This window comes from Mastomys coucha, unplaced genomic scaffold, assembly GCF_008632895.1.
Source record: "Mastomys coucha isolate ucsf_1 unplaced genomic scaffold, UCSF_Mcou_1 pScaffold7, whole genome shotgun sequence".
In the NCBI taxonomy this organism is placed as follows: domain Eukaryota; kingdom Metazoa; phylum Chordata; class Mammalia; order Rodentia; family Muridae; genus Mastomys; species Mastomys coucha.
The window spans coordinates 74,778,412-74,795,929 of NW_022196913.1; the positions used below are offsets into that span (position 1 = coordinate 74,778,412).

The 17,518-nt window shown below is 40.0% G+C and overlaps 1 protein-coding gene across 4 annotated transcripts in view; it reads left to right on the forward strand.

The window, feature by feature from the left end:
- Positions 1-17,518, forward strand: part of Vps13b (vacuolar protein sorting 13 homolog B) — a 564,858-nt gene that overhangs the window by 408,372 nt on the left and 138,968 nt on the right. For all 4 annotated transcript variants that reach the window (XM_031359340.1, XM_031359343.1, XM_031359341.1 and 1 more), the window contains exons 37-39: positions 10,589-10,791; positions 12,396-12,600; positions 12,860-13,044. In XM_031359340.1, coding sequence (XP_031215200.1) covers positions 10,589-10,791; positions 12,396-12,600; positions 12,860-13,044 — 593 coding nt within the window. The remainder of the gene's footprint in view (positions 1-10,588; positions 10,792-12,395; positions 12,601-12,859; positions 13,045-17,518) is intronic.

Consider the following 17,518-nt stretch of genomic DNA (forward strand, 5'->3'; position numbering starts at 1 on the left):
TCTTCAATTTCCTTCTTCAGAGACTTGAAGTTCTTGTCAAACAGATCTTTTACTTACTTAGTTAGAGTTACACTGAGGTATTTTATATTATTTGTAACTATTATCAAGGGCGTTGTTTCCCTAATTTCTTTCTCAGCCTATTTATCCTTTGTGTAGAGGAAAGCCTCTGATTTGCTTGAGTTAATCTTATATCCAGCTACTTTGCTGAAGTCATTTATCAGGTTTAGGAGCTCTCTGGTGGAATTTTTGGGGTCACTTAAGTATACCATCATATCATCAGCAAATAGTGATAATTTGACTTCTTCCTTTCCAATTCGTATCCCTTTGATCTCCTTTTGTTGCCTAATTGCTCTGGGTAGGACTTCAAGTATAATATTGAATAGGTAGGGAGAGAGTGGGCAGCCTTGTCTAGTCCCTGATTTTAGTGGGATTGCTTCAAGTTTCTCTCCATTTAGTTTGATGTTGGCTACTGGTTTTCTGTATATTGCTTTACCTATGTTCAAATATGAGCCTTAAATTCCTGATCTTTCCAAGACTTTTATCATGAAGGGATGTTGGATTTTGTCAAATGCTTTCTCAGCATCTAATGAGATGATCATATGTTTTTTGTCCTTGAGTTTGTTTATGTAGTGAATTACGTTGATGGATTTCCATATATTGAACCATCCCTGCATCCCTGGGATGAAGCATACTTGATCATGGTAGATGATCGTTTTGATGTGTTCTTTGATTCGGTTTGCAAGAATTTTATTGAGTATTTTTTAACGGCCCCTTCTTAAATCTTCTCTCCCTCTGTCAACTAAACTATGCCACTTGGATGTTGAAGTCATCAAGCATTAAATGTTTGAGTTAAAATTTATTTTTAAAGACGTACTTTTTTTTTTAAATCAAGAACCCCTTTGTCCTTCCCTCCCTAAATCTTATTGGCCCAAACATATTACATTTAATACTTACTCAATAGCAATGATAGAATAATAACTACAAATAAAAACTTTAGTCAGTCTCTACAGCCCTGGTTTCACTTCCTTGTCTTGTAGCTGATTTGAAACATTAAAATAATCTCACAGACTATGAGTACTGTGGGCCACTAATGTCAATGAATCCTGGAATCAAACCCAGTGAGCTAGTCTTAACTACTTCATAGGGTTAAGCCTGAAAAGGTAGACTTTTGCACAAGGACATTTTGAGGTAAAATGGACTTTCATGGCCTCTGATTTTTCTGATATATCAGACTTTTATTATGTAGATGAAGACCAGTTTCTAAGCCACCACAGTCATTTTGCTTTCAACATTAAGTTTATATGCAGTCTTTACCCATATGTCTAGCTACAGAAATCACTTCAGCAGGTACAATAGCACATACCTGTAAACCCAGCACCAGGAAGATAGAGGAGGATCACAGCCAAGGGCTACATAGTGAGACCTTGGCCTCCCAAAACACAGACCCAGCAGAACTTTCTTCATAGAAATTAGCTACTGTGTTCATCTTAAAAACTTTACAAGTATCTTTTATCATCCTTCCTCTCGAGGAAGGCTGTCATTTATTATTCAGCATGTGGTTATAGTACCATAGAAATGTTAGTGATCCCCCAAATCCCCAAAAAACAGACAGGAGCCAATCTGGTACAACTCACATCAGGGTCTTTATTCTATTCAGCTAGCTTGGAGGCCCCCCAGGCACACCACCATTATGCAGGATGGTTTTGGTGGTGGTGGAGCCCCGAATGCCTATCAGGGAAAGGCTTTATAGTAAGCAGCAAGTTGGGGGTGAGTGTGCAAGCATCTAATTGGAAAGCTGCTGTGGCCTTTAACATAATTGACTGCTGCTGGGAGTCATATCATAAACTTTATTTCTGCTCCCCTCTGTATTGGTGGCAGGCTTGTAACCTGAGGGTGCAGGTTTGTTGGGGTAATAACTTGGAGACACTGGTCTTGTTGAGGGTGTAACCTGAAAATACTGGTTGTGTTGGGGATTAGCGTAGAGACTGAAGCTAGGCTCAGGTTTTGTCGAGAGGCAACTTGGAAACTAATGCTACATACTAGCCTGTTAGTTTACCTGAATTCAAACGTAGGTCAGGTTCTCTAAAATCAAGTCTGAACTTAAAAGATTTGGCCTCTCATGGTCAGATATATCCATCTGCTTCCTTAAAACATGCCCATATGACCCAGTCACATCTTAATTTCCTAATACACTCCTACAGTGTAAGACAGCAAGCATGGTGGTCAGCTGGAGGAGGATAGTAATCTTCCATCACTTCATGGTGTTTGCATTGTAGTTGTCCAAGATCCAAGAGTTTTAAAACATTTCACAAATATAACTTTCCCAGACAAGGATGGAATATAAACAGCCAAGGTAGAAAGATGTTTCTTCTTTCATGAGAAAGTCTCCTTTTATCTTTTAACTTTTTATTGATTCTTTGTGTATTTCACATCATGTATCCCAGTCCTCCTCATCTTTCCATCCCTCCATATGCACCCTGTGCCTTTGCAGCCTCCCTCTCAAAAGAAAACAAAGCAACATCCCACATACACACCTCACCAAGGGAGCTACAGTGTACCCCACAGTATATCCTTCTGCCCAAACAGCTTCACTTGCAAATGACCATTGCATTGAGTCATTGGTCTGGTTCAAGGCTTCTGCTACAGTATTAGTACTTGATCCACACTGGGCCTCCTATCTGATAATCCTGTTGTTACCACATGTCATGGACATCCTGCAGCTTTGGTTCTGAAGGACCAGCTCCTTCATGTGCTCCTGCAGTTCATAAATGGGTTAGATGTTGGAGTGGGCCAACTCAAAGCCCTGGATCTGGGCCTGGGTGAGTTGGTCAGCCCACCAGCTTTCTTGAGCCCGTGCCACCAGGACCAGCTCTCTAGCTGTGCCTAGTTGAGAGGTGGGGCCAGTTCTACCACACTGTTTAGGTGGCAAGCTCTCCCGTGTGTAGCAGGTAATGAAGGGCTGAGCAAACTCCCTGGCACCCGAGCCACAGCAGAGCCAGCTCACCCACCTGCTACAGGTGGTAGGACTGGGGCGTAGAGGTGCCTGCTCATCCCTGCCATCAGGGCCAGCTCTACTGTGCCACCCAGGGAGGGGCAGGGACAGCTCACCCACACTCACTCCATCAGGGCTAGCTATTCTGGACCAGTGCCACCAGAGCCACCTTTCCCATGCTGCCCAGGTGAGGGGCTCTCTCACTGCAGGCCAGCTGAACACAGTGCTCAGACATCAGCATGGACTCAGGCTCCAACCCAGACTATCAACATCTGAATGGTCTTCAGTGGCAACACAGGCCACAGCCATCAGCACAGACCCTGCCTGCAGTAGAACCCAGACACAGACATGGCCCTTGACTGCAGCATAGGCCCAGACATCACCATGACCCCTCCTCATATGCAACTTTTCTACACAGCTACCTTCTCCAGTTCCACCTCCTCTTCAGTGCACTGCTTGGCTTAGCTCTCACTCCCGTCTCTCTACTACTGCACACTGCTCATCATAGTTGCAGCAGGTGTGCACTTGTGTTTCTTCCATCACCATCCTCTGGGGTGGGGGTGGGAGGGGGGTCTCAGAATTCTCTTTTTACATATAAAAGAGAAAAGAAAAACTTCTTCAATCTTATGTACAATCTTATGTTCTTCTTATATTCAGAAGATCAGGCTTGGATTAAAGACAGGATCCAGTCTTATTCTCTAAATAGGACTGGGTGAGAGGTCTTGGGGCTGAAGATCTCACTACAAGAAATTAAAAGGTATCTTGGAGAAGGGCCACCAAACTAGGTCTCCCTCCTGCTCTTTTGTTCTGGACACTGTTACCCTTTGTTTTACTGCATTTCTTTATTGAGTGTTTTTACTTATGATATTAATAGGCATAAATGTTTACATAAGTTTATTGCAAACTTGAGTATAAGTAGGATCCAATCAATTTACACATTCTGTTTGAGGATGGAAAACAAGGTGGTTTTGTTTTGGGTTTTTATACAATCAAGTGCTATATTTTATGTGCTCCACAATAATTTGAAGGAACATGAAATGGAAAGATTTTGGTTTTAGGGGGCTTAGCCATATTTTTGTAGATTATACTTAAAAGATTTTTTTTCTTCAGTTTGGAGGCATTCTGATCTTTTCCTGTTATGCTAATTTGCTTCTGGATGTTTTTAACATATGCTTGCTGACTTTCTTGGCCCAAGATTACTTCCAGCTGGATTAAAAACAAACAAACAAACAAAACCTGGCTCTGTTTTGCTCACACTTGTGGTCATTGAGTACTTTTGCAACAGGACTCAGGAGCTCGGATTAGGTTGTACTCGGTGCAGACGGCATGTGGACAGAACTGTTACATGGGGCTAGTCATCCTGATGCCAACAGGCTGTCCATGCTTTTAAATGGTTTTCAAAACAAATGGTTTGCATTTATTAGTCCTCTAAAGAAGTAGTTTAAAATCATAAGACTGTTCCTTGAATGCAGTTTTTATACTCACTGAAAAGCATGTCAATCTGCAAACAAAGCAAGATGCCCATTTCCCACTTCAAGTATTTCTTACTATTCCTCAGTGCTATTACACCTCATTGACTCTAATTAAATATTTGCCATTAGTTTTTTTTTATTAATCAGGGTTCTCTAGAGTCACAGAACTTATGGAATCCCCCTATAGTTTAAGGGAATTTATTGTGATGACTTACAGTCTGTAGTCCAACTAACTCAACAATAGGCAGCTATACATGGGAAGTCCAAGAATCTAGTAGTTGCTAAGTCCCATGAGGCTAGTTGTTTCAGCTGCTCCTCTGTAGAAGTAGATTCCAACAGATGTGCTGGCAAGTAACTGCAAGTAGTCAAAGGAGGAAATCTTCCTTCTTCCAATGTCCCTAGCAGAAGGTGTGGTCCAGATTAAAGTTGTGTGCCACCACACCTGGATCTGGAACTTGCTTTGTCCCAGGCTGACCTCGAACTCAGAGATCTGCTTCTCTCAGTCTCCTGGATTTAAAGGCATGAACTACCTTGCCTGGGCCTAAGTTTTTCATGGCTACTATGCCTCCAGATCTCCATGCCCAAATCCAGATCAGAAGTGTGTCTTCCAGCCTCAAGGTCTGGATCACAGGTGTGCCCTCCAATTCTGGATTGTAGTTCATTCCAAATATAATCAAGTTGACAATCAGGAATAGCCACTACAATCCACTCCTTGTCAACTTGACGCAAACACATTTGTAAGTTTAGAATAGGTCAATGTCCCTTGGGAACATTCTTTTAGTAACTCAACTTAAATACCAATTGATGTTAAGGAAATTGGAAGAAAGCACAAATAGCTATACAAATGGGTTCTTAGCAACAGAAAACAGAACATTCATATTACTTTATAACCCTCATTTCTGCAACTGGCTTTAGATGATATTTATAACTACCTTCCTCTACTACCCATTCTGTATTTTCTCCAACCTCTACAAGCACCTCAGCAGGTCTTGGCTCTTTTCTTAGAGGAGTGACCCATACCTTCATTCCTGATGGGTCTGTGCCCCCCTTTGTCATCCTACTTCTATTAGACTGTTGTAGTTTTCCATTGACTTTAATCACGGGAGTTGATAGTACTAAGAAATGCCCAGAGGGATCTCCTGCACTCCAGATATAATTCTTCTTACCTCTATTGTGAAGAGGCAATCCATGCTAATTCCCCATGCTAATCTGGATCTATCGCCCCTCCTAACACTGTTATTCTTTTCTTAGCCTGTTGGTTTAAGGGCATTAGAAGGCCAAAATGACCAGGGGGAAGTCGTGAGTTTCCAGTTCAATGGAATGTTTTTCTGTGGCTCTTGGTAGGAGTCACAAAACCAAAATTTCTAGGCCAATAGAATCTTGAGTTGTGGGGACAGGAAGCAAAAATTTTCCGAGGATCACTAGGAGTGATAGTGAATGGAGCTATTCCCTTTTCCACTCCTTGATTTCTGGACCCATAGATCCTGGCTATGGGGAAAACTGTTCCATATATTGGACGCTGATTCAAAGCATATACTGCCTTCTGAAGAACTCTGCCCCAGCCCTCCTTGCTGCTGCCACCTAATTGTCTCATTAACTGCATCTTCAAAAGGCTATTCCATCTTTCTATCAGACCAGCTGCTTCAGGATGATGGGGAACATAGTAATACTGGTGGATCCCATGATCATGGGCCCACTGTCACACTTTTCTGGCTGTGAATTGAGTTCCTTGGTCAGAAGCAATACTGTGTGGAATACCATGACGATGGATAAGGCATTCTTTAAGTCCATGAATGGTGGTTTTGGCAGAAGCCTTACGTGCAGGAAAGGCAAATCCACAACCAGAATAAGTATCTACTCCAGTAAGAACAAAACATTGTCCTTTCCATGGAGGAAGTGGTCCAATATAGTCAACCTGCCACCAAGTCGCTGGCTAGTCACCTCGAGGAATGGTGCCATATCTGGGGCTCAGTGTTGGTCTCTGCTGTTGGTAGATGTGGCATTCAGCAGCAGCTGTAGCCAGGTCAGACTTGGTAAGTGGAAGTCCATGTTGTTGAGCCTAAGCAATGGGGGTTACCCCATTTTAGCTACTGTGGCCACTTTGTTCATGTGCCCATTGAGCAATGACAGGGAAGGCTGGGGAAAGAGGCTGACTATCCACAGAACTGGTCATCTTATCCACTTGATTACTGAACACCTCCTCAGCTTAAGTTACCTTTTGGTGAGCATTCACATGAGACACAAATATCTTTACATTCTTTGCCCATTTGGAGAGATCTATCCACACTCATCAATTTTCTAATCATGATCTTTCCAAGTCCCTGACCATCCAGCCAATCTATTGGCTACAACCCATGAGTCAGTGAATAGTTGTATATCTGGCCATTTCTTCTTCCAGACAAACTATAATACCATGTGTACTTCCTGAAGTTTTACCTACTGTAAAGATTTCCCGTCACCTGCATCTTTCAGGGTTGTCCTGGAAAGGGGTTGTAATGCAGCAACTGCCCACTTATGGTTGGTGCCTGCATAATATGCAGAACCATTAGTAAACCAGGTCCTAGTCTTCTCTTCTTCAGTCTGCCAATCATAGGAAACACCCCATGAGGCTATATGTGTATGCTTGGCAGAAAATGTCATTGTAACAGGAGTAGCCGAAGCCATAGGCATTTGAGCAACTTCTCCATGCAGCTTGCACCTTCAGAACCTGCTTGAGCACGATCACATATATACCACTTCCATTTGATAATAGACTACTGCTGTGCACCTTCTACTTTATGACTTTGAGGGTCTTATAACACCCAGCTCATGATGGACAGTTCAAGTTGTATGGAAACTTGGTGTCCTATTGTCAAACTTCAGTTTCCACTAAGTCCCACCAATAGTTTCTTCTAGACTTATAACCAGACTCAAGGCAAAGCAGGCAAGCCTGTGACAGAGCAAGTTCTAGGTGAAGAAAAGCTTAAATCTAAGCATGGTGGTACATGCCTCATGCAGATCTCTTCCGGGTTCAAGGTAAATCTGAAGAACAAGTTCCAGGACAGTCAAGCTAGACAATGAAGGAGCTGGAAAACAGAAATCTGGTGATGATATAATAGGATAAGGTGGGGCATGTTCTAGCCCCTATAAGCAGCAGAGCTTTGGCAGATTTGGCCAACACAGGCCCATAAGAAGTGGCAGTGTTAGGAGGTTTGGCCATGTTGGAGGAAGTGTACCACTGGATATGGGCTTTGAGGTTTCAGATGCTCAAGTCAGGCCCAGTGTAGTTCTCTTCCTGCTGCCTGCCCTTCCAGATATAGAACTCTCAGCTCCTTCTCCAGCACCATGTCTGCCTGGATGCTGCCATGCTCCCAGCATTGATGATAATGGACTAAACCTCTGAACTGTAAGCCAGCCAAGTTAAATATTTTTCTTATGAAGAGTTGCCTTGGTCATGGTGTCTCTTCACAGCAGCAGAAACCCTAAGACAGAAGGTCAAAAAGAAGTGAAACCCCAATAGTAGTAGGTATTTCTGCCATCCAGATTTTGGCTTCTGTATACCATTCTTCAGCAACCAAATCTCTGGAGAAGTGGCTGATGCCAAAGGGAAAATGGGGGAACTACATGGAGGCTGGAAAATAAAGAAAATTATCACCAAATGATGGAAGTAGATCAAAAATACTAAAAGGGATAATTTCCAGTGAGCAAAGTTGGTTTAATTTAAGTCACATATAGTAATATTGAATTTTGACTCATAAAGTGAGTATTTAGAGTTCCATACTAATACAGATACAACTTGTAAAACGGGAAACTAGAAAGCTCATATATACCATCCCTACATAAGTTATAAGTTATGTCTACAAACTAGCACAAAGAAATGCCTGACAATTTATTTTAAAAAGTGGCAAGCACATGAGACTGTACAAGTATACCAGCATTAAAGGTTCCACATTCTGGACTTCTCTGACACAGAATTTCAATTTTATGTACTCAGTATACTCAGTAACATAGAAATCAATTATCAAGATTTTAGACAATTAATCAAAATCAAACAATCAAAAATCAAAACAATAAGCTGAGGTCTCTTAACTAATAACATAAATATGTCAAAACAGAAATAAGATAAAGTGGAAAATCTGTGGTAGAATGAACTGAAAGGTACTCAGAAGAAAACGTGAGCACAGAGCAACAGATTAGAACAAACACCACATAAGAGGCATGAAAAACATACATAAGAGGCAGTGAAAAGATCTAACGTAATTGTCTAAAGGAGCAGAGACTAAATATTTAAACTTGGACACCATAGTCATTGAGGCCAATTAAGCTTCGTTGTTGTGCACAAAGGCATAATATGTAAGAAAGAATAAGGGCAGTTATAATGAAACTTTATTAAAATCTGATAGTTCATTTGGTTTGGTCAGGGAGCCACATGGGTTGCTCAATCTTAGTCCCATCTTTGGGAAATTAAGGTGTGATATTAGTATTAGAGGATAAGATACCACATACCATTTTTAAAAGATTATAGTTCTTAGAATAGAGGCTACAGATGGAGGAGTTAGAAAAAAAAAGTAAAAACCTTTATTGCAATGTACAACTTAGGATATCATTGTGAACCTGCTGAACAATGATAAACATGACAAAACAAAACAAAGAAACACAAACAAATGTTAAACTGCCTCCAAAGCATTGGAGAGCAAAAGGAAGGAATAAGCTCCGCCCTGGAATTCAGAGAAGAGCAGAATGCCTTATGAGACTGGAAAGAGACTGGTAACAAGAGGGCCAGAGTGGGCAAATAGATTTAAAACTGCTTAGGATGTGTTAATCATAATAGGATTCATCATACCATCTCATACATGTATATAATGTACTTCAGTTATACTACATTCAAACAGATTCTTTAAAAAGTAAGGCAAAAGTAAGGAGCGTCAAATAAGCAATTGATGGAAAAAATAAAAAATACAAAACAAAACAAAAAACCTCAAGGTGATTGTAAAAAAGATTTTTTGGCAGTATATGTTTGATAAAAAGATTTAAGAAATTGATTTCTCAACATGGTAACTTTTTAACAAGCCATAACCCAAACACTTGTGGATCTCATGCCTTCCATGGAGGATTTAAAGATATTTATCTTATTTCCACAGAAAGTACATACAACATATGAAATTTTCAATTCTCCACAAAACTGTAAATTCAGTGTGGGTCGTGTACTTCGAAAAGGCATACATCCCGGGCCTACAGTGTTTCTTAGGCTTTCATCTTTTTGCAGGATCAAATGGCATTGGGAAAATAAACCCTGCGCATTATGAATCTGGCCTGGTCAAAATCAATTTTCATAATGACAGTTTAGAATATGAGTTTCTTGGGAGGTAAATGAACTAGCCACTTGCACTGTGCTCTAAGTATCTTGAAGTCTGCTGTAGACTTTATGGAAGGGTTTTGTTCCACACTCCTACTTCAAGTTCAAAAGGAGACCTATATTTTAAAGTGTATTCCTTTTCTGAGTGTATTTACTTTGAACTATAGCATACAATTTTTCTCATAAATCTTACCTGCCACTATCTGTTTTTAAGACTTTGTAAACCTCAAGTGGTTATGATGTGTGAAGTTTGTATTAAGCTAAAGTTTTTAGCAAGCATATGTTATGTATTTTGATTGTTTTGAATTTTAACATGGGCCAGCCCAAAACTTGAGTGTCTAGCAAAGTAATACACTGTACTCTGTTGCTGTAAGCAATCACAGAGAATACCCATCACATCATGTTAATAATGGACAAATGAAGCAGCTGTTCTTATTCTTAATGTACTTGTTTGAAAACTTGCACAATTTCATGAAACCATCTTCGCTCATAAATCCTAAACTGCTCACACATGGAAAAAGTCATAATGTTTTGGCAAATATCACTTTCTTAGGAATGTGAATGTCTACCTGCTTCATAACTAGAATTCTATAATAATGGCATGAAACTGGTAGAAAGCCAACTGGGAAAGGCTTGGCAAGGAAGAATTAGTACTGTTTAAAAATCCTTTTCCTAACCTCCCCCCCGTCTCTGTTTGTGTGCGTGTGTGTGTGTGTGTGTGTGTGTGTGTGTGTGTGTGTGTGTGTGTGACTAATTACACTGTGTACCCTTTCCATTTCTCTCCTTCAGGAGCAAGCCTCGGATCATCATTTCTCCTCAGCATAAATGATGTTCTCCTTAAAACAAGCCTCAAAGAAAGAACTCGGATTCTTATAGGACCATTTTCTGCTGCTGTCAACCTGGAAGCTAAATGCTGTAAACACAGTGGCAATCCAGAGCCACAACAGTTCATACCCAAAATATCCATGGATTTAAGAGGTGGTCTGCTACAGGTCTGTAGGGATCAACTGTGTTTTTCCCATAAGTCTTTAACTACCCTGTGTTTTGTTTTGTTTTGTTTTGTTTTGAAGTGCTTCACTAGAATTTAAATTTTTGTCTGACAAAGTATTTAGTCAAATCGTGCCTATTGAACTTTAACAGAGCTATTGAAAAATGAGTCCTATACCATCCAGTTTACCTGTTTTGACAGTATAGTTCAATGGGTTGGGTTTAGTTATAATTATTGTTAATATATTTAGGGTTTGTGATCATTATCACCATGGTCAATTTTAGAACATTGCCCTACCATTCATTTATCAGTTGAAGGGGTTTTGGAGTCATTCCACTTTAAACTATTCCCAAGTAATGTTCCTGTGAACATCTGCAGACAAGGTTTCCCATGGACATCCATTTTTGTTACCTGTGGTTGTATAAGTGACAGTGGAAATGATAGTTGGAACCTTTTGAATGGGGGAGGGGTCATCTCATTATAGAGTAGTCAGCATGCATCAAGTAGTGTCGCAGGAAAGCTTGTCATGGTTGCAGGTTCCTTAGCTATACAATGCTCAATTACTAAAACTGCATACATGTTAATTCCCAATCTCTTATGTGTTTGTTCATGGAGTGTGTGAACATCTCTATTCTGTTTCTTGATGGTATTTAGGTAGCTTTCAACTTCATCTTTATGCAACCAAGATTATCATGTACCAAGATTCACAGATTAGAAAATTGAAGTAACTAATTTATCAGTAAAGGGAATATATTAAATGGAAATGCCTTAAAATCAAAAAGTTGTAATTTTTCAACTTCTCACTTCTTTTACTGACATGAACCACAATTTGGGAGGGTTCAAAGAAAGTACTTTGTGGTTTTGAAAAGGCTTTTGTGTGGTTTCATAATGAATTTTAATTGTACTATCTTTTTCTGAGGCTGAGAAGTAAACATTAAGAATATAAGAGAAAAATAAAGTTTATTCTCTGCATTCTGGCCACTTGACATTAATCATTGTGCCTCATTGGTCACACAGCTTCACCAAGCTCTGCATCCTTGGTTCTCAAACTCTGCAGATGCTAAACCCTGGATTGTCAGAATGGAGTTGTATGTTGACAGTCTCACTAAACACAGACTCTAGGAACCTTCTAAATTCAAGTTCATTGATCAGCTTCCTTCTCTCTTGTTAGAAAGCAGCCATATGGCCAGGGCTATTCAGTCTCATGACAAAGGGAAGAAGCTATTCCATGTGACTGTTATTATCATTTTATTAATATTTGGCCTAGAGAAGCTGTTTCTCCTAATCTTCCCCTTTAAGAAATGTTCCCTTTTTTGTTTGCTAAATTAATCCATAAATAATATTATATAACAATATAATATCGCTACTAATCTACAGCTTAAAATTTGTTGTTATTCATACAATATGTAATATTTTTCTTGCTGTTTATTTATTCAAGTGTTAGAATTTCAAACAATAAATTATTAATTCTTAGAAACTATAATTTATTATGAGTAATTAAACTGAACATGATTATAGTCTTACATTAATTCAAACATGATGGTACCTTATTTTCCTCAAGAGATGTTTATGTTTAAAGACTGTTAACTTTTTCATACCCTTTTGAAGGTTTTCTGGGGTCAAGAACATTTGAATTGCTTGGCTCTTCTGCATGAACTATTCAATGGGTATCTTGAGGAGGGAAAGTCTGCAATGCGCGTTCCCGAATCAGCACCCCAAATGCCATCTCCTGTGGAAAAGAATCAAGCCTTCAAGACTGAACAAAGTTCAGATGACCTGCGGACAGGCATCTTTCAGTATGTACAGGATGCTGGTATGTATGAGCAGCTTGAGCATACAGTGCCTGTGCCCAGGTGTACTTTGAGATGAATTCACGAAAAGCCCGGTGGGGCACTTGATAGCACCTTCACTCATACTTACAGCAGGAAAGAAGTGTATACCAATCATGCCCTAAAATTTACTTTTTCCATCTCAAATCATATTTAAACTGACCAATTAGTTTCTTTATGTGATTTTCTTTTATTCTCTCTCTGAGAAACCAACATGTTAAAAACTTATAATCTTGTTTTTAGAACCTTTGAAACTCCCTGGTATGTATGAAGTCTTGTTTTATAATGAAACAGAAGAGAGCCCAGGGATGATGTTATGGAGATATCCAGAACCTCGAGTGCTCACCCTTGTACGAATAACACCTGTGCCTTTCAATACCACAGAGGATCCCGATATTAGCACAGCAGACCTGGGTGATGTGCTGCAGGTATGTGGAGGCTGGATTTTTCCCTTCCAAAATAAAGGCATTATGAGGAAATGCTTAGAACATTCTTCTTATATCAGTCATAGCAAAGATAAGTACATTACTTGTGTACTGTATTTATATGTACATGTGTAGAAAGGAGAGCTATAGTCTGATGGCTCTAGACCACCTAAAGTATTACAGGGGCAATTCCAGGGGCCCAGGCAGCATGCAGGAAGCTTGGTGATTGTCAGCAGCCAGAGTCAGTATCAGGTCATGCAATGTTTTATAATTTAATAAAAAGATAAGGACCCAAGATGTAAGCTAAGTTCAAAATCAGAGAGGCTGACCTAGAGAACAAGACAGTATTTCAGTTTCTGGAAGCTGAAGAGAGCTTTCTCTAGAATTCACAGTCTGGGTAAAGGAAACAGGCAGGAGAAGCAGGAGAGAAGCCCTTATGTCAAGCTGCTGAGCAGCTGGGGCTGGCCTCCCTCACAGTCTGCCTATGAGAACCAGAGTTTAACTTGGAGCTGGGAATGGGTCTCATTGATAGAAACAACTCTTCTTTTTTTCAAGATTTATTGACTTATTTTATATATGTGAGTACACTGTAGCTGTCTTCAGACACAACAAAAGAGGGCCACCATATGGTTGCTAGGAATTGAACTCAGGACCTCTGGAAGAACAGTCAGTGCTCTTAACTGCTGAACCATTTCTCCAGCCCTAGAAACAACTCTTAAGTTGCAATCTTAGAATCTATAGATGGGTCTTATTTCCTTGAAGAAGTTGAGAATAGAAAATTTGTAGAATTGGATTTCCTCCTTTGTATATATAGTGCCAAACCCTAGAGTTGCTCTTAGGGATCAAAGAGCAGCTGAGACAGTCTCAGGTGTCAGAACCTCACTCTACCACAAAAAGGGTTTTGGTTGTTGAAGTCTCCCTACTTCATCTTTCAAAAGGAACCTTCCTGTTGTCAGTTGTTTTATTGCAATGGTCTCAAAGTCTGTGCTGGAGGCACAGGTATAATGCTAAATGGTTGATCCTAGATGGAAGGAAATTATGAAATGGGGGCTCTTGGTCAGTTTAGTGAAAGTACTATGGGTTTTGAGGTCTCTTCTGGTCCTTCATATTACTAATTCAGTTTCCTTAGGCAAACTTCTGATCTTGAGCTTCAGTTTCCTTGTCTAAAAGTAACAGTTGATATTGTCAACCTTTCAAGGTAGTTATGTACTATTACAGTAAGTAGGACATTATAGCTAATATTCTTAAATAAATGTCTTTGCACATAGTGAGGTGTTAAATACTCATTGCTCCTCTCTACTAATTTTACACAAATCCCCAGAGAGTATTAAGAGACTTCTCAGTGTCATCGCAGCCTCTTCTCCCATCCAGCCTAGCCTTCTAAGATCTGATAGGAACATAAGGGTCATGCAGTTCCCTGAGGGAAACCTGCTGTTGCTCTGTCACCCTGCTGTGCTTGCTGATAGCCTGTTAGGCCCTGGACATGGAACATGCCTATTCGGTAAACTAGCCTCTTCAGTATTCCCCAAACCAGCCTTAACTACCCATTATTGATTTCTGTTATGACAGATACCATGACCAAAGCAGACTTGGGGCAGAAAGGGTTTATTTCAGCTTACACTTCCAGGTCACTGTGTACCACTGGAGGAAGTCAGGACGGGAACTCAAGCAGAAGCCACAGAGGAACGGTGTTTACTACTAGCTTTCTCTCGTAGCTCATGGTCAGCTTGCTCCTAATACAACCTAGACCTTCCTACATCAACTACCAATCAATAAAATGCTCCAGAGACATGCCGATAAGCCAGTCCGATCTCCATTGGTTCCCTTTCCCCTCCTGCTCTATAATGTGTGTCAAGTTGATAATAAAAAAAATAATAAAATAGAACAAGCCAGCACACCTTAAATTTCTCCTCTCTTAGAAACTGAAATTCTGTCTACTCTTAGAACACCTTACACTCTGTCCATTCCTGAACAGCGTGTCTAAGTGTGTTGTCTTCCTCCTGAGATCCTGCAGCATTTATGCCACTACTTTACTGTGTTGTTCATTTTATTCATGCATTACCTTTTAATCCTGCTCCTTTATATCTTCTTTCCTTCACACATTGTATATCTCAAAAAAATGAGCCATATCTATCTACCACTCTGTTCCTGATAGTAGCCAATGCGACAGAGCTGCTCAAAAAATTGTTAGGTATAATCCATAGATGCTTGGGTCCCTACTGCCTGCTAATGGTGTTAAAGTGTATACATTGACTTCTAAATTGAGCTGTGTCAGGAAGGAGCGTGCTATTCTTCAGTGGCATCATAGAACATGAACTCATTATTCAACACAGGCTCTTGGTGAGCTCATTGAATATCCTGCCAAGACCGTTTTCCCTAACAGAAGCTATTTCCTAAATACCAGAACAAGGTAATCTGTTAGCCTTATCACTAAAAACAGAAATGAGTTTTGATGACTTTTTCCTTCATGGCCATTAATTAACTAAAGGCTAACATACCACCATTACTAATGAGATTTATAAACAAATTCTTCGTATTATCTCATTTGGAATCCTAAAGGAACAGATAAGAAAATGCTGATATTATTCATCTAACCATAGATTGTAAATAAAAGCCGGAGTTTATAGTAACCAAAATGAGCTTATGTTGTGTCGATTCATATAATTTTTTTTTGTTTGTTTTTTGGTTTTGGTTTTTTTGTTTTGTTTTTTGGGGTTTTGGGTTTTTTGTTTGGTTTTGTTTATTTGTTGGTTTTTTGGTTTTTTGGTTTTTTGGTTTTATGAGACAGGGTTTCTCTGTATAGCCCTGGCTGTCCTGGAACTCACTCTGTAAACCAGGCTGGCCTTGAACTCAGAAATCTGCCTGCCTCTGCCTCCCAAGTGCTGAGATTAAAGGCATGCGCCACCACTGCCCAGCATCCATTTATAATTTTATCACATAAATTTTAAAGTTATAATACTGACATGTCAACAAACTTAGGGTCTGTAAAGTAAAATAAGATGAAACTGTTGATGGTATAATAAGTAAGAACTGGGGTTGAGCCATGCCACCAACCTGAAAGGAGTGTTGTGTTGTGTTGTAAATGGACTCAAGTATAAGAATTTTCTGTTATAGTGGTTATGTCTGGCAGTTTTCAGGTTTCCCTCTCCCTCACTTTACTGTATCCGTTAAGGATTCTGGTTTGCAAAGTCTACTTTCTAGAGTTCCCAATGATTTTTTTTTCAAGACAGGGTCTTACTGTTCAGCCATGATTAACCTGGAGTTCGCTTTGTGTACAGACCACAGTGGGTTTGAACTTAAGGAAATTCACCTGCCTCTGCCTTTAATCACAGCACTGAGGAGGCAGAAGAAATGGATCTCTTGAGTTTGAGGACAGCCTGGTCTGCAGACTTTCAGGACAGCCAGGGCTACAGAGAGAAACCCTGTCTTCATAAACAAAACAAAGAAAGAAAAATAAAACACAACAACCTGGGCTTAAAGGATGTGCCACCACACATAGATGGATATTTTAATTTTCATATAGATATATTATGTTTTTTTTATTGGAGGAGATAATATTTAGCTTGGTTGATTTTTTTTTCTGAATAATTTTTATTAGATATTTTCTTTATTTATGTCAAACAATATGTCCTTTCCCAGTTTCCCCTCCAAAAACAAAAAACAACAACAAGAACAAACCCCTGTTCCCTCCCCACTCGCCCTGCTCACCACTTCACCCTCTCCTGCTTACTGGCCCTGCCATTCCCCTTCACTGGGGCATAGAACCTTCTCAGGGCCAAGGGCCTCTCTTCCCATTGATGACCGACTTGGCCATCCTCTACTATATATATGCTGCTGGAGCCATTAGTCCCACCATGTGTACTCCTTGGTTGGTGGTTTAGTCCCTGGGAGCTCTGAGGGTACTAATTAGTTCATATTGTTGTTCATCCTAAGGGACTGCAAACCCTTCAGCGCCTTAGGTCCTTTATCTAGCTCCTTCACTGGGGACCCTGTACTCAGTTCAATGGATGGCTGTGAGCCTCTACATCTGTGTTAGTCAGATAATGTCAGAACCTCTCAGATGACACCTATATCAGACTGGACTGTCCTTCCTTCAGTCTCTGCTCCATAGTTAGTCTCTGTAACTACTTCCATGGGTATTTTGTTCCCCCTTTTAAGAACAAATGAAATATCCACATTTTGGTCTTCCTTCTTCTTGACTTTCTTGTGGTTTGTGGATTGTACTTCGTGTATTACAATCTTCTGGGCTAATATCCACTTATCAGAGAGTGCATGCCATGTGTGTTCTTTTGTGATTGGATTACCTCACTCAGGATGATATTCTCCAGATCCATCCATTTCCCTAAGAATTTCATAAATTCATTGTTTTTAATAGCCGAGTAGTACTCCATTGTATAGATGTACCACAATTTCTGTATCCATTCCTCTGTTGAAGAACATCTGGGTTGTTTCCAGTTTCTGGCTATTATAAATAAGG